The sequence below is a fragment of the Amia ocellicauda genome, chromosome 4 (assembly GCF_036373705.1).
Source record: "Amia ocellicauda isolate fAmiCal2 chromosome 4, fAmiCal2.hap1, whole genome shotgun sequence".
NCBI classification, from domain to species: domain Eukaryota; kingdom Metazoa; phylum Chordata; class Actinopteri; order Amiiformes; family Amiidae; genus Amia; species Amia ocellicauda.
The window spans coordinates 49,166,409-49,188,669 of NC_089853.1; the positions used below are offsets into that span (position 1 = coordinate 49,166,409).

Consider the following 22,261-nt stretch of genomic DNA (forward strand, 5'->3'; position numbering starts at 1 on the left):
AATGCCTCAAAGCTAACCATGTTGTGACAACAATTTGTCATTGGTTCTCTAACTAGTGTCCCTCTGACTCTATCTTGGCCATTTGAAAATGCATGCACTCTCCCTGGTTGGTTCCCTGACAAATTGAGTTAGAAAGCAGTCGTTTACCATCTCAACCATCTCTATTTCTGCTTCTGTAGTCACAGCTGGGCTTTCCCAGTCTATGTTTGGGAAATTGAAATCCCCCATTATAACAGCCACATCGAAAGCATCATGTCACACAAAAGTGTTATCATTCAAGTTAATTTAAAACACTGACCTACACGTGCTTGTTTTGACTTTTTATTTCCTTTACAATTATATATTTTTAAATTTTTACATACCTAAAAAGTAAAGCTATAGTCATGTCTTTAATCAATTATACAGCATAAGATTTAGTAAAGATGGCTAGTATTAATGATTATTTTAATTACTTTCAAAACACTAAAATTACATTTATTCATCATGATTATTACTATATTTAAATTCCACTTGCTACATGTTTAGTCCTGATGCAATTATTAATAGACTGTAACACACGTTGATGTCTGTCGCCCCCTATCGATTTCTTTAACACTTCAAACTTCACAATAAGAAGCACTATGTTGAATTAACAAACTACATTTTAAATGTGGAGCAGGCTGAAATATTGAATGATCTCCACTATCTACAGTGGTATTAATAAAACGCACGCAGGGTTTTTAAACCCCAGTCCTGCCCCTCCCCCCCACGCCGGCGCGCTTCCTGCTGGCTGCTGAGGTCACTTCCTGGATGGGAAGCCGAGGCTGGGCCATTCTCTTTAGTGTTTGCCCTGTTTGTCTTTTTCTCACCATAACACTAACATTTTAATAATAATAATTGGCAATTCCACACATTTGGCACCAAATCTAATACAACCCTCAAGCACCGTAGCCCATGGAGTAAAGAAATCTAAACTGCTGGACTGAAAGATAAAGAGGTGAGATTTCGGACGCTTTTTAAATATTTGATTTACAATCACATTGTGTGCTTTGCTCCAGTGCCCGCTCTGCCTTTAACCTACAATTATAACCAACACACATATGAGTTGAAACCTCTGATCGATCAAGCACCCTTCCCCCAATTCAAGAACAAGTAATTGCAAAACGTGTCGAGGAATAAATGTGTTTGTTTTTGGCAGAGGTCAGTAGCTTTGTAAACCAAACAATAACATGCACCGATTTCGTAATGTTATTAATAGTTTGTTTATTCCTTATTTCCGCCCTGAGCACACTACTGATGACAGATTATGCATACAACTCATTTCTGCTGACAGACATGTATATGTATGTGGATACAGAAATATGCCTATAAATGCTTAAAACGCACATATGCATGAGCTTTCGCTGAGCTAGTTAACGCGTCAAAAGGGAAGATGCTACTTTTTCATAACGATCTGTTATCAAAAGTTGTATATGAACACTGTCAAATAAATAAACACAATGTGCTGTTTTTTCCCCTGCTGTCATGTCACTTAATTTGCACTGAGGTGGCTGATCTTGCTAGTTATACATGCTGGTGAGAAGACAGTAAAATGTCATTAAGCGACATTAGTAGTTAAATGGGTGGGTTAAACAAAAGGCAAAACAGCCATTAAACATTGTATAACTTGCGTATATTTGAACTTTCATTATATTAATTTGACTTTAATTTGGCAAAAAGTATAAACGGATTCATTCACTGATTTGTATTTAATGTTTTTATTATTTTTTAAAACAAATCGCACGTATAGAGTATAGTGCCTGGTGTTGGGAGTGGTTAAGACAGACACTTATTATGGTGTGTCATTATTGTACTATGATTGCATTCACATTGGTTCAATTCACTGATTAAAACGTTTTGCGTTGTTACTAATAATACAATAACGGTCGTAGTCTATTCCCGTTTTACACATGAAGGCGTAGGTGCAGGGATGTAGGCCGCAGCCTCTCCGTTAGATTACAGTACAGATGGTTTTGAAATTGATTTTTCTCTATTAAAATGTTGATCTTTCATATCATGGATACATTATGCAATGGGCTGTATTGAAGGGTAATCGTGTCGTTTGCCATCTTTATGCATCTTGCAAGTGCTTTGTGTGTGTGTGTGTGAGAGAGAAACTGATTATGTCAAAAAGGGAAAGTAGTAAATAAAATGCCTTATAATTGAAATCCATTGTGAACAAACTAGTATACAGCAAGACATTTTTTTTTTATTTTTTTTTACAAATGATGCTGAAATCAGGAAACAATATTTGCAACACGGAGTTTGGAACTAAAGCTTCATTGAGACATAATTGATTGCGTACCTTTGTATTGATTTTTTATCTTGGCTGTTGTAAATTAAGATTGATACATGTTGAGTGTGACAGTGCTATACAAATGCGGAAACATAGTCAAGATTATTTAATCTAGACATTGGTTTCAGACATGCTGTATACTACAGACGGAAAAACTGTAAAGAACACAAGGTTAAAGGACAAGCTATAAGGAGATGTGATACCTTGATATTTTCCAGTTAAGAATTTAAATTTTACTACAGATTTGAAAAAGCAGGCTTTCTCAGTAATGCAAAAGTGCTTCAAATGTCACCCATTTACTGTCACTTGAATAATTGGAAATGACATTTGATCAACATTCTGCAGTTGAAAACACTTAATATCAACACCATGGTTAATGGGGGAAATGTTGGTAATTAGTGGATGTTAATATAAAACATGATAACTACAGCTATATTTAAATGGGAACCAATGTACATTGTAACATTTCTATAAATGTATGTTTTGTGACTGAGGAAGACACTGTATATTATTAAGAAGAAAGTAACAATAACTATATTTTCAGTGTTCCTAATTTGAACATCACTGTTATTCTCAACCAAATAAACTAAAATAGGTCACATTTTTAAAGGATATACAGAAAACAAATCACTAAAATCTAGAAAATGCACTTTTGTAGCTTGCTTGGTTTATGTGACTGTTTTGTCAATTCATTAGCTATTGGTTACGTTCCAGGACTTAACTGTATTAACTGCAGACTGTCAGTCAATCCCTCAACAGGATATTGAGAAGACTGTGTACTTGTCAGTGTCTGATAGTTGGTTATTGATGGTATGTTTATTAAATGTTTAGGCAGCTGATTATTATTCATTATTAATGTTAGTAATTGCATCACATATGCCATTCATGTAATGTAAAGAATCTAAACCAGTAAGCTCAACTCATTTGAGTTATCAGTTGGTTGTCTTTCCTGGCTATAATATCTGCTACTTTTGCTGCTGATCAAAAACACATTTTGAGAGTGTGGTATTATATGGTTAATTTGACTCCTAATTACTCCTAAGTATTTTCCTGCTCTTACTTTGTTATATTTTTTAAAATCTGTATATTATGTGACAGATAAAAGATGCCTTTGGTATGGGCCATTGTATCTGTTTGAGATAACCCTTGCTACCCGCAGGGTTTTTCAAACATTAGTGTTATGCAGTGCCATTTTAACAGTGAATGTACCACAGGTGTTATATTCCCTGATGCGTTCAGTACATTCTGCAGGAGAAAGTTTCGAAAGCCTCTGAAATGAGTCAAATTCCTTATGTTGCCCTCCAGAAAGCAGATATTTGAAAGTGTATAGATTCACATTAAATTATTTGGGAGCCTTGTTAAGTAAACAAATGTTTCATATTATATTGACAAGTTTATATGTCTAATATTTTTAAGTGTCTAAAGCTGCACTGCAGGCTGTTGTATAACAGTACAATGTGCTGGATGCTTACCTTACTGACCATATTAGAGACATATACCAGGTTGTTAAATATGACCTTTTCTGTTGTCATTATTTCTACAAGCTACTGCACTTGGTAATACCCAACATGGATCAAAATGCTGTGGAATAGTCACTTGTTCCACATGATGTTGGTCTATAGAGTCTGATGCTAATTTACTGCTAACGTGTGGTAGACAATAAAATCAATCAACGTATTGAAGGATCAAAGGGCAGTGTTGGATAAGTATGGGAGGTGAGAGTGCGTAGCAACCAGCAGAAGAATAGTGTAGAGACCAATTGCGATGTAAGTAGAGGCAATGGATTGAAGCACAGAAGCACAATAATGTATTATTAGCCATAGTGAAGTGAAGTGGTTGAGCTGTAAAGTTTTAGGACAGTTTTCCGATCCTGGGAGGTCATCTAGTTGCAGTACTTCCATACTAGGACCTAGTCCAGTGGCTGAATAATAATACAATTAATATAAATAATAATTATTATAGTTATGATATATAGTGTATTCAGGATATGGTTGAAAATTACATAGGCATGGCGGTCTTGATGGGGGGTGCAGCGAGCGAGAGTAAGTGGGGGGAGTGAGCAAAGGCTTAGGTGGGGGTGAGAGCATGAACTTGGTAGGGGAGTGAGAGCAAGAGCGCTTGGACGTTTTATTCTACGCTATTTGTGTTGTTATTTTTAAGTTTTTTTTTTGTAATATTGTTTTTGACATTCACGCATTTGTTTTGCCAGGTGGGTCCTGGTATATGTCTCTAATCAGGTAATGACTGTAATACAGATACAAAAATAAGAGTATCTTACATTTTGCATTACAGTGTCAACACAACAGCGCACTGTTGAAGGGCAAGCAGTCTGCTCCTGGTCTGTTCAACAGTAAGGCCATGAAGTCTAGCAGAACATGGGTTGAATGTGTTGCTTTCCCTCAGACCCTTTGAGTTTCCAGGACATGGGTAAAAACACTGATGGCTGTAGAAGACATGTTTGGGGTGACAATAAAATACAAAATTTCAATTGGCAGAAATCTAGTCAGTGGAACCTCTGTCATTTCATTTTTTGTATGGTATATATGAATTGCAGTGCTTATTCAAGCCTGATTGAGGTCAGGGTTTCAGAGAACCATTCATTTGCAACTTCATGTTATAAGTCACTACTAAATTTCATTCTGTCCTATGTGACTGTAATTTATCGAAAATAGAACTGGTGTCCTAGGGTTTCATCATAAGTTAAATAAGTTTAACATCTAATTCCACTGCCAAAGGAATATTTTTAGAATGAAAATGCACATTTTTGAAATTCAAAATAGGTTGTTTTCTTCTTCTTCTACCAATACTTGCAAAAACCTGAAGCTAGGGCTGTGCGATATGATGATATATATCGTATGACGATAGAAAAACGTCTATCGTTTCATATTATGCTATATCGTTTATATCGTGGTGTCACAAAATTGCAAACTTTACGGCAGTATTTTTCGTCATTAGGACGCTTTGCGTTCTTCCCGGTTCTTCCACACGTTCTGGATGCAGGTAGAAATAAGCATCAGAAACACAGACAGACATGGAGGAGAGTGAACTGACACAGAATAACCAACACAACCAAGAGATACTTTAGTGCACAAACGCACACGTTGCGCCCCGGTCTCGTCGCCGGGCTAAACTCGATCTGCAAGCACCCCCCACCCCCGCTAATTTATATTGATATAATTTGTATAAAATTAATAATAACGTTTGTTTGCATTTTAATAAATTGGAAAGCAATGTTAACACATGCAGAAAGTATCGTTTTCTTTTTATTAAGATGGTGAAGTGGTTCAACAGTTGTATTATAATATTATTATTATTATTATTATTATTATTATTATTAACTATTTTGTATTAACATCGTGCTGTATTTGTAAGTAGAATCGAAACGCGACAGTCAGAGGAGAAATGTCCCTGTCTAGCAGATGTTAATGCACCACTATAAACCCGGCTGTGCTAAATCTTCCTGAATATATACCATTTACAGCGCATGTGTTGCGTGATTACTATTACTTGTGTTATTGTTGTTATGTGACAGTAAATCATGCTGTGTATATGTATATATGTGCTCTGAGGAAGATAAGTCGAAACGCACAAGCATTATGATGTTCACTTTTTCTCTAATAAATAAATTATTGAGACATAGGTGAATATGGACTGTTTTTAGACGGGAGCTGCTGTACCATTCTAATATATTACGGATAATTGTTCTATATAAAATCCCTGGGATAAGGCACCCCGCATTTAAGATTTATTAAAAATATTGTAACACCATCTATTTTTAAACTTATGTATATATGTACATACATATATATATATATATATATATATATATATATATATATATATACACACTCACCTAAAGGATTATTAGGAACACCTGTTCAATTTCTCATTAATGCAATTATCTAACGAACCAATCACATGGCAGTTGCTTCAATGCATTTAGGGGTGTGGTCCTGGTCAAGACAATCTCCTGAACTCCAAACTGAATGTCTGAATGGGAAAGAAAGGTGATTTAAGCAATTTTGAGCGCGGCATGGTTGTTGGTGCCAGACGGGCCGGTCTGAGTATTTCACAATCTGCTCAGTTACTGGGATTTTCACGCACAACCATTTCTAGGGTTTACAAAGAATGGTGTGAAAAGGGAAAAACATCCAGTATGCGGCAGTCCTGTGGGCGAAAATGCCTTGTTGATGCTAGAGGTCAGAGGAGAATGGGCCGACTGATTCAAGTTGATAGAAGAGCAACTTTGACAGAAATAACCACTCGTTACAACCGAGGTATGCAGCAAAGCATTTGTGAAGCCACAACACGTACAACCTTGAGGCGGATGGGCTACAACAGCAGAAGACCCCACCGGGTACCACTCATCTCCACTACAAATAGGAAAAAGAGGCTACAATTTGCACAAGCTCACCAAAATTGGACAGTTGAAGACTGGAAAAATGTTGCCTGGTCTGATGAGTCTCGATTTCTGTTGAGACATTCAGATGGTAGAGTCAGAATTTGGCGTAAACAGAATGAGAACATGGATCCATCATGCCTTGTTACCACTGTGCAGGCTGGTGGTGGTGGTGTAATGGTGTGGGGGATGTTTTCTTGGCACACTTTAGGCCCCTTAGTGCCAATTGGGCATCGTTTAAATGCCACGGCCTACCTGAGCATTGTTTCTGACCATGTCCATCCCTTTATGACCACCATGTACCCATCCTGTGATGGCTACTTCCAGCAGGATAATGCACCATGTCACAAAGGTCGAATAATTTCAAATTGGTTTCTTGAACATGACAATGAGTTCACTGTACTAAACTGGCCCCCACAGTCACCAGATCTCAACCCAATAGAGCATCTTTGGGATGTGGTGGAACGGGAGCTTCGTGCCCTGGATGTGCATCCCACAAATCTCCATCAACTGCAAGATGCTATCCTATCAATATGGGCCAACATTTCTAAAGAATGCTTTCAGCACCTTGTTGAATCAATGCCACGTAGAATTAAGGCAGTTCTGAAGGCGAAAGGGGGTCAAACACAGTATTAGTATGGTGTTCCTAATAATCCTTTAGGTGAGTGTGTGTATATATATATATATATGTATGTGTGTGTGTATATATAACAACATAACACACGTAATAGTAATCACACAACACTTGCCCTGTAATGTGTTGCATTCTGCATATATTTACCATGACAGCCTGCATGTAGTATTTGTTAGTTTTGCTTATTGAAGGATTAACAAAATACTTGTAGTTTGAATGTCTTTGGTCTTATTGTGTGGCTTGATTGGATAAAAACAAGAAATATCGAGATATATATCGTGTACCGCCCAAACTTCTAAAAATATTGAGATATTATTTTTAAGTCATATTGCCCAGCCCTACCTGAAGCCTGAATTCTTTTTTCCAGGAAGAGCTTTGCTGTCTCACTCCAAACTGCACTGAACCCCTCTGTTGTGTGCTGTGAAGCTCTTGGAACCAGAATGTCCCAAGTTCAGATCCAGAACTCCGCAGGGAGCCCCTTGTCCAACACTACACAGCCTCTGATGCCTGGCGCTGTCCAGCCCGCATTAAGCATCCCCTCGGCCTCAGGTGCCCTGCCATCGGAAAACGCCAGCCACCCTCTGAAGAACTCTGCTCTCCCCTCTGCCTCTGCCACCCCCATCAGTGCAACAGCAGGTAAGGGGGATACTACTTGGCAATGCTCATTAGCTCATATAATTATAGTTTAATTATAATTATAGTTTCCACAGACAAATGCAGTGTTGCTGTGTCCATGGCTTGAAGCTTCTAAATTACTAAATGCAATATAAATTACAACCCCACATTTGAAAAAAATCAGGTCACGTTTGTGTTGTGCAGATTTCCGCAGTTCTTCACAGAGCTGCACAATTCAAACATTGGTGGAACAGCAGAACTGCAGAAATCTGTGCTACACAAACGTGAACACAGATCTCAAGCACCGTATTGAGTTAACAAATTCACTGTTCACTGTTTCACTGTGACACTTTTGCGCAAGTCAAGAACAGTTCTGTTGTACCCTTGAGCAAGGTACTTTGCTCCAGTAAAATGCCCAGCTGTATAAATGTAAGTCACCCTGGATAAGAGTGTCAGCTAAATGATGAAAATAATAATAATAATAACCCAGACAATGAAACACATACTCCAACATGGCCGCAGCACCTTTTCAAAAATGTGACATCCTGAACACACACAGATGCATGCAAACATTGTTGATATGTTAAAATGAACAGATCAGACAACCAAGAACACATTATATCTATATATCTTTATATACTTTATATATACCTGTTTTGGTGTTTTTGTTCCCACTAGGTGGGTGGTAAAAACATGCCACTAGCACAAAATCTAGCTGACTAATTATCTTTTTTGTCTTTAGATAAGGCATTTAGTAATTAAAAAACACAAGAATATAATAGATAATGACATGACTCTCGTGTAACCCTAGTTGTACATGTTTTGGGAGAATTATATATATATTAAATATTATTAATTAAATATACAGAGTTTCATTACTCTGTAAAATAAGGAAATTATTCGTTCTCTTGTCACATGTGTCTTGACACAATATCCCAGACTGTTGTAGTGAGCATCACATCCAAGAATCATTGGCTTTCTTTTTGTCGTTATACCATCTAACAATGCAAGCTGTTTGTGCATCCAGACCTAGGCCACCGTTCCATGGAGATATTTGATTTGGTGCACTCTATTTCCCTGTCAGTGTAAAATAGGATTTCAGTCCTTCACGGCGTAGTGTGTTACCAATTGTTTTCTTGGTGACTATGGTCCCAGGTGTCTTGAGATCATTAACAAGATCCTCCCGTGTAGTTCTGGGCTGATTCCTCACCGTTCTCATGATCATTGAAACTCCACGAGGTGAGATCTTGCATGGAGCCCCAGACCGAGGGAGACTGACAGTTATTTTGTGTTTCTTCCATTTGCGAATAATCGCACCAGCTGTAGTCACCTTCTCACCAAGCTGCTTGGCGATGGTCTTGTAGCCCATTCCAGCCTTGTGTAGGTCTACAATCTTGTCCCTGACATCCTTGGACAGCTCTTTGGTCTTGGCCATGGTGGAGAGTTTGGAATCTGATTGATTGATTGCTTCTGTGGACAGGTGTCTTTTATACGGGTAATGAGCTGAGATTAGGAGCACTCCCTTTAAGAGAGTGCTCCTAATCTCAGCTCGTTACCTGTATAAAAGACACCTGGGAGCCAGAAAGCTTGCTGATTGATAGGGGATCAAATACTTATTTCCCTTATTAACATGCAAATCAATTTATAACTTTTTTGAAATGCGTTTTTCTGGATTTTTTTGTTGTTATTCTGTCTCTCACTGTTAAAATACACATACCATTAAAATTATAGACTGATCATTTCTTTGTCAGTGGGCAAACGTACAAAATCAGCAAGGGATCAAATACTTTTTTCCCTCACTGTAATTATTCACCCACCAAGGACTTTTGGACATTTTGTTGTGTTACAATCTTGAGCTAAAGTGCATTTACTCGGGAAGTCACATAATTCGTTGAATAGAGTCCACCTGTGATTAATGTAAAGTGTCACATGATCTCATTATATGCACGTGTTTCTGGAAAGCCCCAGCTACAATATTTTTGTCTGGATACGATCGCAAACCTTATTATACAAACAACAAAACGAATTGCATTCTGCAGATTGTGCTGGAATAAGAACATTGCTCTTTAACTTGTGAACACATTAGATTCCTAAAACCCCATACTTTACATATGTTCCCATGCATAAGCCTATTTGTATATCCATGCAGGCGAGTGGGATGCTTCAAGGAATGCAAATGTTGCAATGCACTGCAATCAAAATGATCACTGCAGATTGCTCTACTCAACATCTCACTTTGAATGTGGGATTGTTCACTTACAGAGATCATCTCCACTGCACATTACTCTTCTCTGTTGTAGGAAAGGAGAAAATAATAACTGTCCCTCAGCCGTGGACACAGCAATAAAGGTTGTCTAACGAAATTAGATTTACTATCACGGACCATGAAACGCTAACCCTCAGTTGACTTGATAATAATAATGACTCAAGTTGCTGTGCGGAAGATAAACTAGTGCTTTTGTAGTTTTGTTCACTATTTCCACTGTCCAGGGTTATTATAAGACAAGCCTGAAACACTGAAAGAGCATGGCTTTTGAGTTTCTGTCAGTAAGGTACAATGTTACAATGGAAGATGTTTTTAAAAGTTCAGCATTTTATAGAAATAGTTTTTTGGGAGAGACTTTGAGCACAGCATTGATTGAATGTGTTCTGGGTTATGCATATTTACATTTACAAAAAGAGCTAATGTCTGGAACTAACAAAAGAGTCCTGATATAAGAATAATGCAACATCTACCATATTTTACTTAAATAAATATGGTATAATATGGCTGTAGAAGAAAGAGACCATAAGCACATCCCAAATCTTATATAGTGCTGGGTATAAATAAAGTTAATAAAAGTTAAATATTTACACTCTTTACATGTATGTATAAAAAAAACATGCTGGATTCTGATGTAAATAATGTAAATGTACAGGTTTTGTATAATATATGTGGATATAAGGTAGTAAACTACTTGATAATATTTGATTTACTGAAGGTGAGGAGAGGCATATTGAAGAGAGAATCCTTATTCTACATATTAGTCACATTTACTGATTCCATGGTTTCAGGAGATTGACTAAACCTGGCTTTAAAGCTTTGTCTTCCAGCAGGTATTAGCTAAAACAGCTAATTATATTTGATTGATGGAGTGTTGTCAAAATTTGATTCTGCATTGTAGAGGCTTTTAGAATGTGAATTGTATTTTATTTAATATATTTTTTTGTATTTACCCTAATGTATTTTGGAAGGACAGTATGTCTATCACAACATGGAACAATCTACCCACTTGCCTCAAGAGTAATGTATTTGAGCAATGCATACCTGTGCTCACTTATGGATGTGAACCCTGGTCACTTAATGAAAAAAAAGATACAGAAACCGTGGACGACACACAGAAGCATGGAAAGATGTGTGCTTCGAATAACAAGAAGAGATTGGACACATTGCAGGACAAACAGATCAAAGATCGCCAAAGGAAGTTATTTAATGGATCCCTAGAGATTTAAAAAGACCTACAAGATGACCACATAGAAGAGATATCATAACCTTTGAGGGTGTGACAAAAAGAAAAGAGAAGCTGTAGATCGAAGCAAGTTCGACCATCTTGGCCAGACCTTCATCCAGTAGTGGATCAATATAGGCTGATGGTGATTTTATTTACACATACACACACAGTCACCACCAAAATTGTCAACCTTGATAAAGATGAGCAAAAAAAGCTGTACAAAATAAAATTAGCTATATTTTATGCTCAAAATGTGTGAAAAATATATTATTTTAGACTAATACAATTGCTCATTTTACTTTCATTTTTAACTTTTTTTCTGAAAAGGTAGGTGTCAACATTATTGGCATCCCTAAAGATTCAAATAAATAATACAAAATTAAATCTGCATTAACATCCTACTCTTATAAGTTCACTGGGATATATAAATTAGGTAACATGCATGTAAAATCCATTCATCACAATGGGGAAAGGCAAAGAACTCAAATGAAGAGGGACAAATTGTTGTTGGCCTTCATAAATCAGGCTATGGGTGTAAAAAAATGTAAACTCCTGACTATACCACTTACCACTATTAAGGGTAATTAAGAAGTTCATCTTGCCCCCATGCACAGGGAGAAAGATGGTTTGGTGAGGCAAAGAAGAATCCAAGGGCCACAGTATTAGAATTACAGAACTTGTTTGCATCTTGGGGTCAGCGAGTCTCCAAATCTACTATCAGATGCCACCTCCATGATGATAGCCTATTTGGAATAGCAGCCAGATAAAAGCCTTTATTAAGAGCAACCAACAAATGTAAGCGCCTGGAGTTTGCTAAGCACCATTGGCACTTGAATTGGAACCAGGTGTTATGATCAGATGAGGAGTAAATAGAGCTATTTGGCTGCACACACCAGTGGTGTGTTTGGTGTTGAAAGAAGGATGTGCATGCAGAAGAGATTCTCATACCTACTGTAAAAAGTGGTCTTTGATGTCCACCAGGACCAGTGGAACACATTGATCCATCATTTACATTTGCTTCAGGACATTTTCAGCACACAGTGAAAAGACTGCAGCTCTAGTGCTGCACAGAGGCTGAGTACTTTCCAGGTTAGACTGGCCTGCCTGTACAGCAGCTTTTGTATTACTTGTAGCCAGAACACTGCTACACCAGATGGCTCTTGCACCAGATGGCGTAAGACTGATAGGCCTGTACCACAGCAATCAGGCCACTATTTACACACACCCACCGGGTCTCTCGCCAAGTACAGTTTTGCTCTTCAGTTTTAATAATAACAAAATCGAATCTTCTAAATCACACTTCTGAGTCTACAGATTTTCCTGCCCAACTCTGCATTTGGTTCCATATCATTGCTGTTTATCTTATTCACTTAAAATCCCCCCCTAAAAAAGAGAAGTAAAACTTTCTTGGTCAACTCTAGAAATGCTCATACAACAAAAAAGGCATCCTTTAATTATCTCAGTCACGGCAATGAAAAGGAGTTTAAAATTGAGCGAATGAAACCACTACTCCTGCACCTGGAGTGGACCCATGCCTTAAAAACAAATCCCCTTTTCACTATTTTCCAATTAATGTGATTGCTATGATGCTACGTTTATTAATTCAAAGATGGCTGCTCTCTTCAGTCTGCATTCTTTTACATTACTTGCCCATTAAAATAACATTAGTTTAAAAATGGGCAGAGATTAAATATGACAGATACCTTTGAATTTTCTTCAGATCTATGACCTGTTTTTTTTTCTCTAAAAGCTCCCTGGTTGTATACAGATCGTATGACCTTCACTGTTGCTCTGAGTCGCAGAGGAAGTGTTGGGAAACCCCCATCGTCACCACTTTCTGAACATCAGGGTTTTGTGGCGATGAGTCTTCATAATAAATATTTGATGAAGTCTGTAGTACCTGTCATAGAAGGACTTGGTAGTCCTTGGTAGCAGAATCTCCTCTGCTTTTGACCTGGCCTAATAAGGTCACCAGCACAGTGGAGAGACTGCCTGGATTAAACCAGACTACATTTAGGCAACAGGGGCTAATCTGCCTCAAATCTGTTTACTGTGAGGTCAGGTTGCACTGTTATCTAGTGTTTTCTTTAGCTTTATATTATTACTGGGACATTACTCAGCTAATGCTGGCAGCTAATTTATAGTGTCAGTATGTATGATTATTGTAAATAAGGTGGTAGGGAAAGATTGAGACAGTAGTATATTTTATGTTCTTGAGTCACCTTTTATGTTTATTATTCATTTAATTCTATTTTGTGTGTGTGTGTGCATGCATATACACTCACCTAAAGGATTATTAGGAACACCTGTTCAATTTCTCATTAATGCAATTATCTAACGAACCAATCACATGGCAGTTGCTTCAATGCATTTAGGGGTGTGGTCCTGGTCAAGACAATCTCCTGAACTCCAAACTGAATGTCTGAATGGGAAAGAAAGGTGATTTAAGCAATTTTGAGCGTGGCATGGTTGTTGGTGCCAGACGGGCCGGTCTGAGTATTTCACAATCTGCTCAGTTACTGGGATTTTCACGCACAACCATTTCTAGGGTTTACAAAGAATGGTGTGAAAAGGGAAAAACATCCAGTATGCGGCAGTCCTGTGGGCGAAAATGCCTTGTTGATGCTAGAGGTCAGAGGAGAATGGGCCGACTGATTCAAGTTGATAGAAGAGCAACTTTGACAGAAATAACCACTCGTTACAACCGAGGTATGCAGCAAAGCATTTGTGAAGCCACAACACGTACAACCTTGAGGCGGATGGGCTACAACAGCAGAAGACCCCACCGGGTACCACTCATCTCCACTACAAATAGGAAAAAGAGGCTACAATTTGCACAAGCTCACCAAAATTGGACAGTTGAAGACTGGAAAAATGTTGCCTGGTCTGATGAGTCTCGATTTCTGTTGAGACATTCAGATGGCAGAGTCAGAATTTGGCGTAAACAGAATGAGAACATGGATCCATCATGCCTTGTTACCACTGTGCAGGCTGGTGGTGGTGGTGTAATGGTGTGGGGGATGTTTTCTTGGCACACTTTAGGCCCCTTAGTGCCAATTGGGCATCGTTTAAATGCCACGGCCTACCTGAGCATTGTTTCTGACCATGTCCATCCCTTTATGACCACCATGTACCCATCCTGTGATGGCTACTTCCAGCAGGATAATGCACCATGTCACAAAGGTCGAATCATTTCAAATTGGTTTCTTGAACATGACAATGAGTTCACTGTACTAAACTGGCCCCCACAGTCACCAGATCTCAACCCAATAGAGCATCTTTGGGATGTGGTGGAACGGGAGCTTCGTGCCCTGGATGTGCATCCCACAAATCTCCATCAACTCCATCAAGATGCTATCCTATCAATATGGGCCAACATTTCTAAAGAATGCTTTCAGCACCTTGTTGAATCAATGCCACGTAGAATTAAGGCAGTTCTGAAGGCGAAAGGGGGTCAAACACAGTATTAGTATGGTGTTCCTAATAATCTTTTAGGTGAGTGTATATGCACAAGTGATTTGATTTGTGTTTGTCCACTTTTTGTGTCATATAGATGTCTGTTTGGGTTTTATTATTTTTATGTACTCACAATTTAGGCTGATTGCCATGGACCCTGCAACAGATACCCTTATGTAGCATTGCACCTTGTAAAATTAATGTTGTAAATTTCTGCAAGGGGTCTGGATAATTGGCACGAAAACAGGTTTCAAATTTCTCCTAGTTTTTAAAATAAATATTCATATTTACTGTGTTCAAAGTGATTGCTAGCCAAGTGAATGTATATGATTTTTTTTTTTTTATGGAAATGAGAAATAGATTTTACTCAGTTGATTCTTTATATACAAATGACACACCACTTTTGCATCCAGACTGATATTTTAACACTCAATTGTTTCTGTAAGGGCATTATAGCTTGAGGGATACTGAGTTTTGAATTAGGTTTTCACCAAGACATCATGACATCAGGCAGTTTAATTGGCTGCATTTTGTGATATTGTAGCGCCGTCTGCTGGCACAGCCAAATGCTAGGGGCTGCAACCCACTTTTAGAGGAGTGCAGGGACTCATGGAAGTGGCCTAGTGCACTCTGGGTAGAGTGGGCAGCCAGGGCAATGGCCAGTGGACACTGTTAATAGTAGTTTTGGGGGCTATGATGTTTGGACTGGCTGTCCTGTGTAAGGCTGTGCCAGTGACATATTGTAAGTATCGATATACTGTAGAATAATGTACTGCGCTTGTGTTGGATGTTCCTGACAAAAATACCAACATATTTACTTTAACGGTGATTGCATTGCAGTTAGCGCTAATCATTTTAAAAACAATTCTTAAATGGCAGCCTAATACCCGATCACATTATCAAAGTGTTGGAGCCCAAAAAAGCATCTTGTCGTGTCATACACCGATCAGCCATAACATTATGACCACTGACAGGTGAAGTGAATAACTCTGATAATCTCGTTATCATGGCACCTGTCAGTGGGTGGGATATATTAGGCAGCAAGTGAATATTTTGTCATCAAAGTTGATGTGTTAGAAGCTGGAAAAATGGCCAAGCTTAAGGATCTGAGCGACTTAGACAAGGGCCAAATTGTGATGGCTAGACGACTGAGTCAGAGCATCTCCAAAACTGCAGTTCTTGTGGGGTGTTCCCGGTCTGCAGTGGTCAGTACCTATCAGATGTGGTCCATAGAAGGAAAAGCAGTGAACCGGCGACAGGGTCATGGGCGGCCAAGGCTCATTGATCCACGTGGGTAGCGAAGGCTGGCCTATGTGGTCCAATCCAACAGACAAGCTACTGTAGCTCAAATAGCTGAAAAAGTGAATGTTGGTTCTGATAGAAAGGTGTCAGAACACACAGTGCATCACAGTTTGTTGCATATGGGGCTGCGTAGCCGCAGACCAGTCAGGGTGCCCATGCTGACCCCTGTCCACTGCCGAAAGTGCCTACAATGGGCACGTGAGCATCAGAACTGGACCACGGAGCAATGGAAGAAGGTGGCCTGGTCTGATGAATCACAAGTTCAAGGTGTTGTCTTGTCCTCCAAATTCCCCATTTCTCAATCCAGCCGAGCATCTGTGGGATTTGCTGGACAAACAAGTCCGATCCATGGAGGCCCCACCTCGCAACTTACAGGACTTAAAAGATCTGCTGCTAACGTCTTGGTGCCAGATACCACAGCACACCTTCAGAGGTCTAGTGGAGTCCATGCCTTGACGGGTCAGGGCTGTTTTGGCGGCAAAAGGGGGACCTACACAATATTAAGCAGGTGGTCATAATGTTATGGCTGATCGGTGTAAATACTAAAACCAAACTAAAATAGCCTACAATGATAAAAATAAGATTAATTGGGAAAAAAAAAAAAAAGATGAATAGGCCATGAGGTGTAAAACTTATTCTTGCAGCACTTGCTCGTGGAACAACCATAATTACATAATATCCCATAATATCTCAATTAGTTTATTTGACAGAAAAAGTTTTATATATTTTACAATATGTTGAATAAGAGGTATTAGTAGAAGTAGTAGACCCACGTAGTTTTTTTTAAACTGTCTACAACTCGATGTTTTACAAAATGGCCACATATGAGAATCATGAATCAGGAATTTCTTAGACTATTAGAAGATGAAAAATGTAGTTTGGTAATTGTACAGACAGTCAACACATAGTGGCCCTAAAGAATTTCACTGACAGGTGTCTTATGCTCACTGTGAATAAAAGAAGACACTTGTGAGCCACTTTATGCTCACCGAGATGCAAAACAGTTGAGTTGACTGCAGATACACCAGCGTATTCAAAGAGGTTCATTCAAAGACAGTTATGATGCTCAGCTGTGAACAACCTGTCAAATCTATTTCACTGTCTCATATCAGAAATAGTTTTAGTTACTGTCTCAGCTGCAGGTTAGTAAGCACAGCTTTATATTTAAAAAAAAAGAAAAAGAAAAGCTGATATTAACTATGAATATTTTTTCTCTGTGATGAGGATGTGTCACCATGATGAGGTGGTATACCGTGTACCAGCACAGCCCTAGTCCTGTGTGTTCCCATGCCTTGGTTGGCACCCTTGATCATACGATCATGTCACTGAATAAAGGGCAGAATTCCTTTGGTACATCACAGTGTGTTCTCCTTGCTTTTAAATAGTTATTACAGTTGTGAACTCTTACAATATCAATATTACAGTTTTGGAGACCTATTAGAAAAAGGCCAGAGATCTGTTAGTTACATGAGTTAGGCAAGCTGGGGAAGGATCACTTTGTGTCATTGCCATATTACTAATAGGTCAGCTTCCTTTTGCAATCAGAATGGTTGAGGGTGGAACATATGATATTTGAACATATAATGCCAGCTTGGTTTATTACAGAGGGTTTTTAACCTTGATAAGGAAGGAGAGAGAGAGAGAGAGAGAGAGAGAGAGAGAGAATGAGAATATTCACTAAGGAGTGGACTGATTAACTCTAAGACAGTGGTTGTCAAACTTTTTTAACCAAGTACCACCCCTGATCTAACCAAAGCATTGTTAACTCAAGCAACTTCTCCTGTTCAGCACAGGACAGGTATTCCCGCGACATCAACAGTAAAGGGGTTCCTGATCCACTTTGGTGTGGCCTCTACTGGAAAATACTCTTGAGAACTGTTCTTCCAGTGACAAAAGGTGCACAACAATCACATCACAAACTACAGCATCAAGTGTCACACCATATGTGTGCAGATGGTTCTTCAGAGACATTGCCTGCCTTGATTTTGTTAACAAAAAGCTGCAGCTTTTTCTTCGTAGTAGTGATTTTGTCAGACAAATCAAAGATTGTTAGAGAGAGCCCCTGCAGTCCCATATTCAGCTCATTCAAATGTGAGAATATATCGGCCAGGTAGGCTAATTGTACCAGCCATACTGGATCATCAAATAGACTTGCCAAAGGAGGTTTCTGGTCATGAAGAAACATCTGTACCTTAGGAGTGCAGTTCAGAGAGTCTCGTGAGCACTCTGCCCCTTGATAACCATGTCAGTTCAGTATGTAGCAAAAGCTGTACATGTTCACTGCCCATTTCATTACACAGCACACTGAACAGACCTGAATTAATTGGTCGGGCTTTGATAAAATTCACTACTTTGACAGCAGATTCTAGCGCAGATTTTAAATCCTGAGGCATGTTCTTGACTGCCAGTGCCTCTCGTGGATGCTGCAGTGAGTCCACTTCATATCCAGAGTGACCCCTCTAATCTGTGCAACTACACCACTGTGTTGGCCTGTCATTGCTCTGGCACCGTCTGTACAAACTCTGACATATTTTTTCCAGTCTGTGCCATTCTCTTCGATACATTAATACATTCAGAATAAAAATATGCTCCCCTGTAGTTCTTGTTGGTAGAAGCTTACAGAACAGAAAGTCCTCAAGATGGCATGTTTTGTGGTTAAGTGCCGCCTCAGGCTTCATGCTCTCATTTCTGATCATCTCACAGCACACGACACACTGTGGTCTTGGCTCTTCCTCCTTCCCAGTAAGTAAATTCCAATCTTATATAATTTGGATTGTACTGCCTTGTTGCCGTTTTCCGCCACTTGCTAACACCAACAGTGTATCGGGTTCAGCATCAGAGCTAGTGTCGGCGACCGATATTATTATTCTCCTCGTTCTCAACGTGTGTCTGATCTATCGGAGCTGGGATCAGTCCTCTTGGAGTCTTGTTCTTTCAGCCATGATATAATAGTTGATTTTTGCAAGGTATTAATTTTTGATTTTTCTATTGGTGAATGTGGCAATAAACTGTCTGTGAAAGCTCGGTAGCGGTAAAAACACTCAAGTATTAGCGCGCGCGCAGTACCAACGTAGCTAACAGGAACTTAATAGGCGTAATAAATTTGTTTCCTGTCTTTCAGTTCCTAACATGGCAAACCCCAAAGAGAAGACCCCAATGTGTCTGGTGAATGAGTTAGCCCGTTTCAACAAGATACAGCCAGAGTACAAACTTCTGAGTGAACAAGGACCAGCTCACTCTAAGGTAATCCTAACTTTTTCATTATTGTCAAAACCTAAACATAAGGACCTTTAAACCCACTCTCATAGGACTTTTCATGTCTTATTGATAGACAAGGGGCACTATTGTCTCTAGAGGAATTTCCAAAGAAGTTATGGAGCAGTAGGAAGAAAACGCTTACAAATGAGATGTTTAACAAAATTCCTGTCCACTCTAGTGTTTTTGACCACAATCGCCATAATGCAGTAATTTACACAGGTCCTTCAATCTGATGCCTCCACTCTCTCTCTCCCCAGATATTTTCAGTGCGACTGACTCTGGGGGAGCAGCACTGGGAAGCTGAGGGAACCAGCATCAAGAAAGCTCAACATGCAGCTGCTGCCAGTGCCCTCTCCCAAACCACACTGCCCAAGCCCAGTCTACGGCCCCCTCGCAACACAGGCAAGAACCCAGGTAACACTGTTTCCTGAAGTATACATTCTGGGACTATGTGCTCAAAATGTCTAGAACAGCGGTTCTCATAATTGGGTTTTATTGATGAAAGAATTAAGAAAATGGGCATTCCTGCTCTTTGTGGGATATGCTTTCACTTACCGACTGTGAATCTGTTGGCTTCCAGTACAATTTTATACCACTCAACAGCATTGTTTTAGGATTGTGTAAGGTTGAAATTCCTATTGGAAAGTACATTTGAAATAAGCAGTCCCCAAGACTGAATACTTTATGAATCATGGACTTCACTCTTGAAACAATTTCAAGCAGAGTCAACTTTTAAAAACGTAGGTTTGTACTTGGGGAAAAAAGTTGACTGATATTGATTTATTGTTAAGAGTTTGGTAAAACTTGCCTTCTGTCAAATAGAAAAAATAGGAATGAATGCTATATATCTGCTTTAAGTTTTTGCTTGCATCTTTAGAAAATTGTAAACAATGAATCAAGAGTATTTTATCTCATAATTGTAGTCATCGTTGCACTTAAAAAAGTTTTAGTCCTTCAGAAAAATTAGGTTTAGCAAAATGATTTACCTTACTGAATTGCAATTTATCTTAATGATGTTCCTATTTCTGAAACAACTAAACATACAGGAATACTTCATTTAGGACGTATATTCTTTGTGTTTTGGATTGAGTGTTTGTTTTTGTTTTTAGACAGTATAACCCATACTGTGGAGCTAAATGCACTTTGTATGAAACTTGGAAAAAAACCAATCTACAAACCCATTGATCCTTATCCTGGAATGAGACCCAACTTCAATTACAATGTCCGAGCTCCTGGCCCCTATCCAAGGTGGGTACAACTCTGGACAGAATGTAAACTAAACTCCTATCATTAGTCTACTAAGGCAAAATGATTAAAAAATAATTGGTTTATGCACAAGTTTATTTTCATTTCTAAAGAAACTCTAACCGTGGATGTGTTTCAGTGGCTTTTCACCTCCAGAAGGCTGCAGACAACTCGCAGAACCTGTTCTAAGTCATCAATATAAAAGGTATATATTTTTAAAGGAACAATATGGATCCACTCTGCATTGTCATATAATATTTTGGCAAGTTCAGTGACTAGTTTTGGACTGTTTAATTTAAACGATAATTAACCTGTATTCAATATTTCAAGTTGTATTAACTTTCCCGAAAGTATTTTCAAATTATTGTTCTATTTCAACAATTTGATGTGCCATAGTTTAAACTTTAAGTAAAATGTCAAATATATGCATTTTAGTCACGGGTTTAGCTCAGCAGCCCCAACTTTTTTATTTTCTCTACTAGTTTCTTATTCTATTTTCTGTGAATGATGCTCTGGGCTGGCCAAAGGTGTAAGATTGTAGGCATGATGTTTATTTATAATTTATTTGACTCATTAGAACAGTTTTGTTAATATTGGCCCTCATCAGGATTTTTCTCTTCAGGAAATCTATGTTATGTGATACCTACTCCTGTCCAGTTATGGTAGTTTATAGCCACACATGAAGGTTTATAACTCCCAAATAAAATGTTCATCATGGAAGAAAGTGGTAATAACATGATGTCTCTACCACCAATGTAGGTAACATGAAAGAGATTGACTACTTACCTCTGGCCATTTGTTGACCAAGAAAGGTCAAAGGTTGGCCAAACTCTCTCCTATGATCTTATATATATAATAATTTAGTACACATTTGTTAGAAAAAAATATTTTTCAGATTGATTTATTATTTGTACTTTTTACAATATTGAAATTTTTCAGTGAGAATATATTCTCATATTTGAATGAGCTGAATATGGGACTGCAGGGGCTCTCTCTAACAATCTTTGATGTGTCTGACAAGATCACTACTACGAAGAAAAAGCTGCAGCTTTTTGTTAACAAAATCAAGGCAGGCAATGTCTCTGAAGAACCATCTGCACACATATGGTGTGACACTTGATGCTGCAGTTTGTGATGTGATTGTTGTGCAACTTTTGTCACTGGAAGAACAGTTCTCAAGAGTATTTTCCAGTAGAGGCCACACCAAAGTGGATCAGGAACCCCTTTACTGTTGATGTTGCGGGAATACCTGAGGATCTGTCCTGTGCTGAACAGGAGAAGTTGCTTGAGTTAACAATGCTTTGGTTAGATCAGGGGTGGTACTTGGTTAAAAAAGTTTGACAACCACTGTCTTAGAGTTAATCAGTCCACTCCTTAGTGAATATTCTCATTCTCTCTCTCTCTCTCTCTCTCTCTCTCTCTCTCTCTCTCTCTCTCTCTCTCTCTCTCTCTCTCCTTCCTTATCAAGGTTAAAAACCCTCTGTAATAAACCAAGCTGGCATTATATGTTCAAATATCATATGTTCCACCCTCAACCATTCTGATTG

At 38.6% G+C, this 22,261-nt stretch overlaps 1 protein-coding gene across 6 annotated transcripts in view; it reads left to right on the forward strand.

The window, feature by feature from the left end:
• The first annotated feature begins 777 nt into the window (after window positions 1-777).
• The window catches only part of stau1 (staufen double-stranded RNA binding protein 1), a 62,545-nt gene continuing 41,061 nt past the window's right edge, over window positions 778-22,261 (forward strand). For 3 of the 6 annotated variants that reach the window (XM_066702674.1, XM_066702677.1, XM_066702678.1), the window contains exons 1-6: window positions 780-976; window positions 7,715-7,983; window positions 19,333-19,454; window positions 19,727-19,883; window positions 20,579-20,717; window positions 20,854-20,919. In XM_066702674.1, coding sequence (XP_066558771.1) covers window positions 7,788-7,983; window positions 19,333-19,454; window positions 19,727-19,883; window positions 20,579-20,717; window positions 20,854-20,919 — 680 coding nt within the window. In that variant the 5' untranslated portion in view covers window positions 780-976; window positions 7,715-7,787. Of the gene's footprint in view, window positions 977-7,714; window positions 7,984-19,332; window positions 19,455-19,726; window positions 19,884-20,578; window positions 20,718-20,853; window positions 20,920-22,261 lie in introns of all 6 variants that reach the window. The other 3 variants (XM_066702679.1, XM_066702675.1, XM_066702676.1) reach the window with 3 other exon arrangements.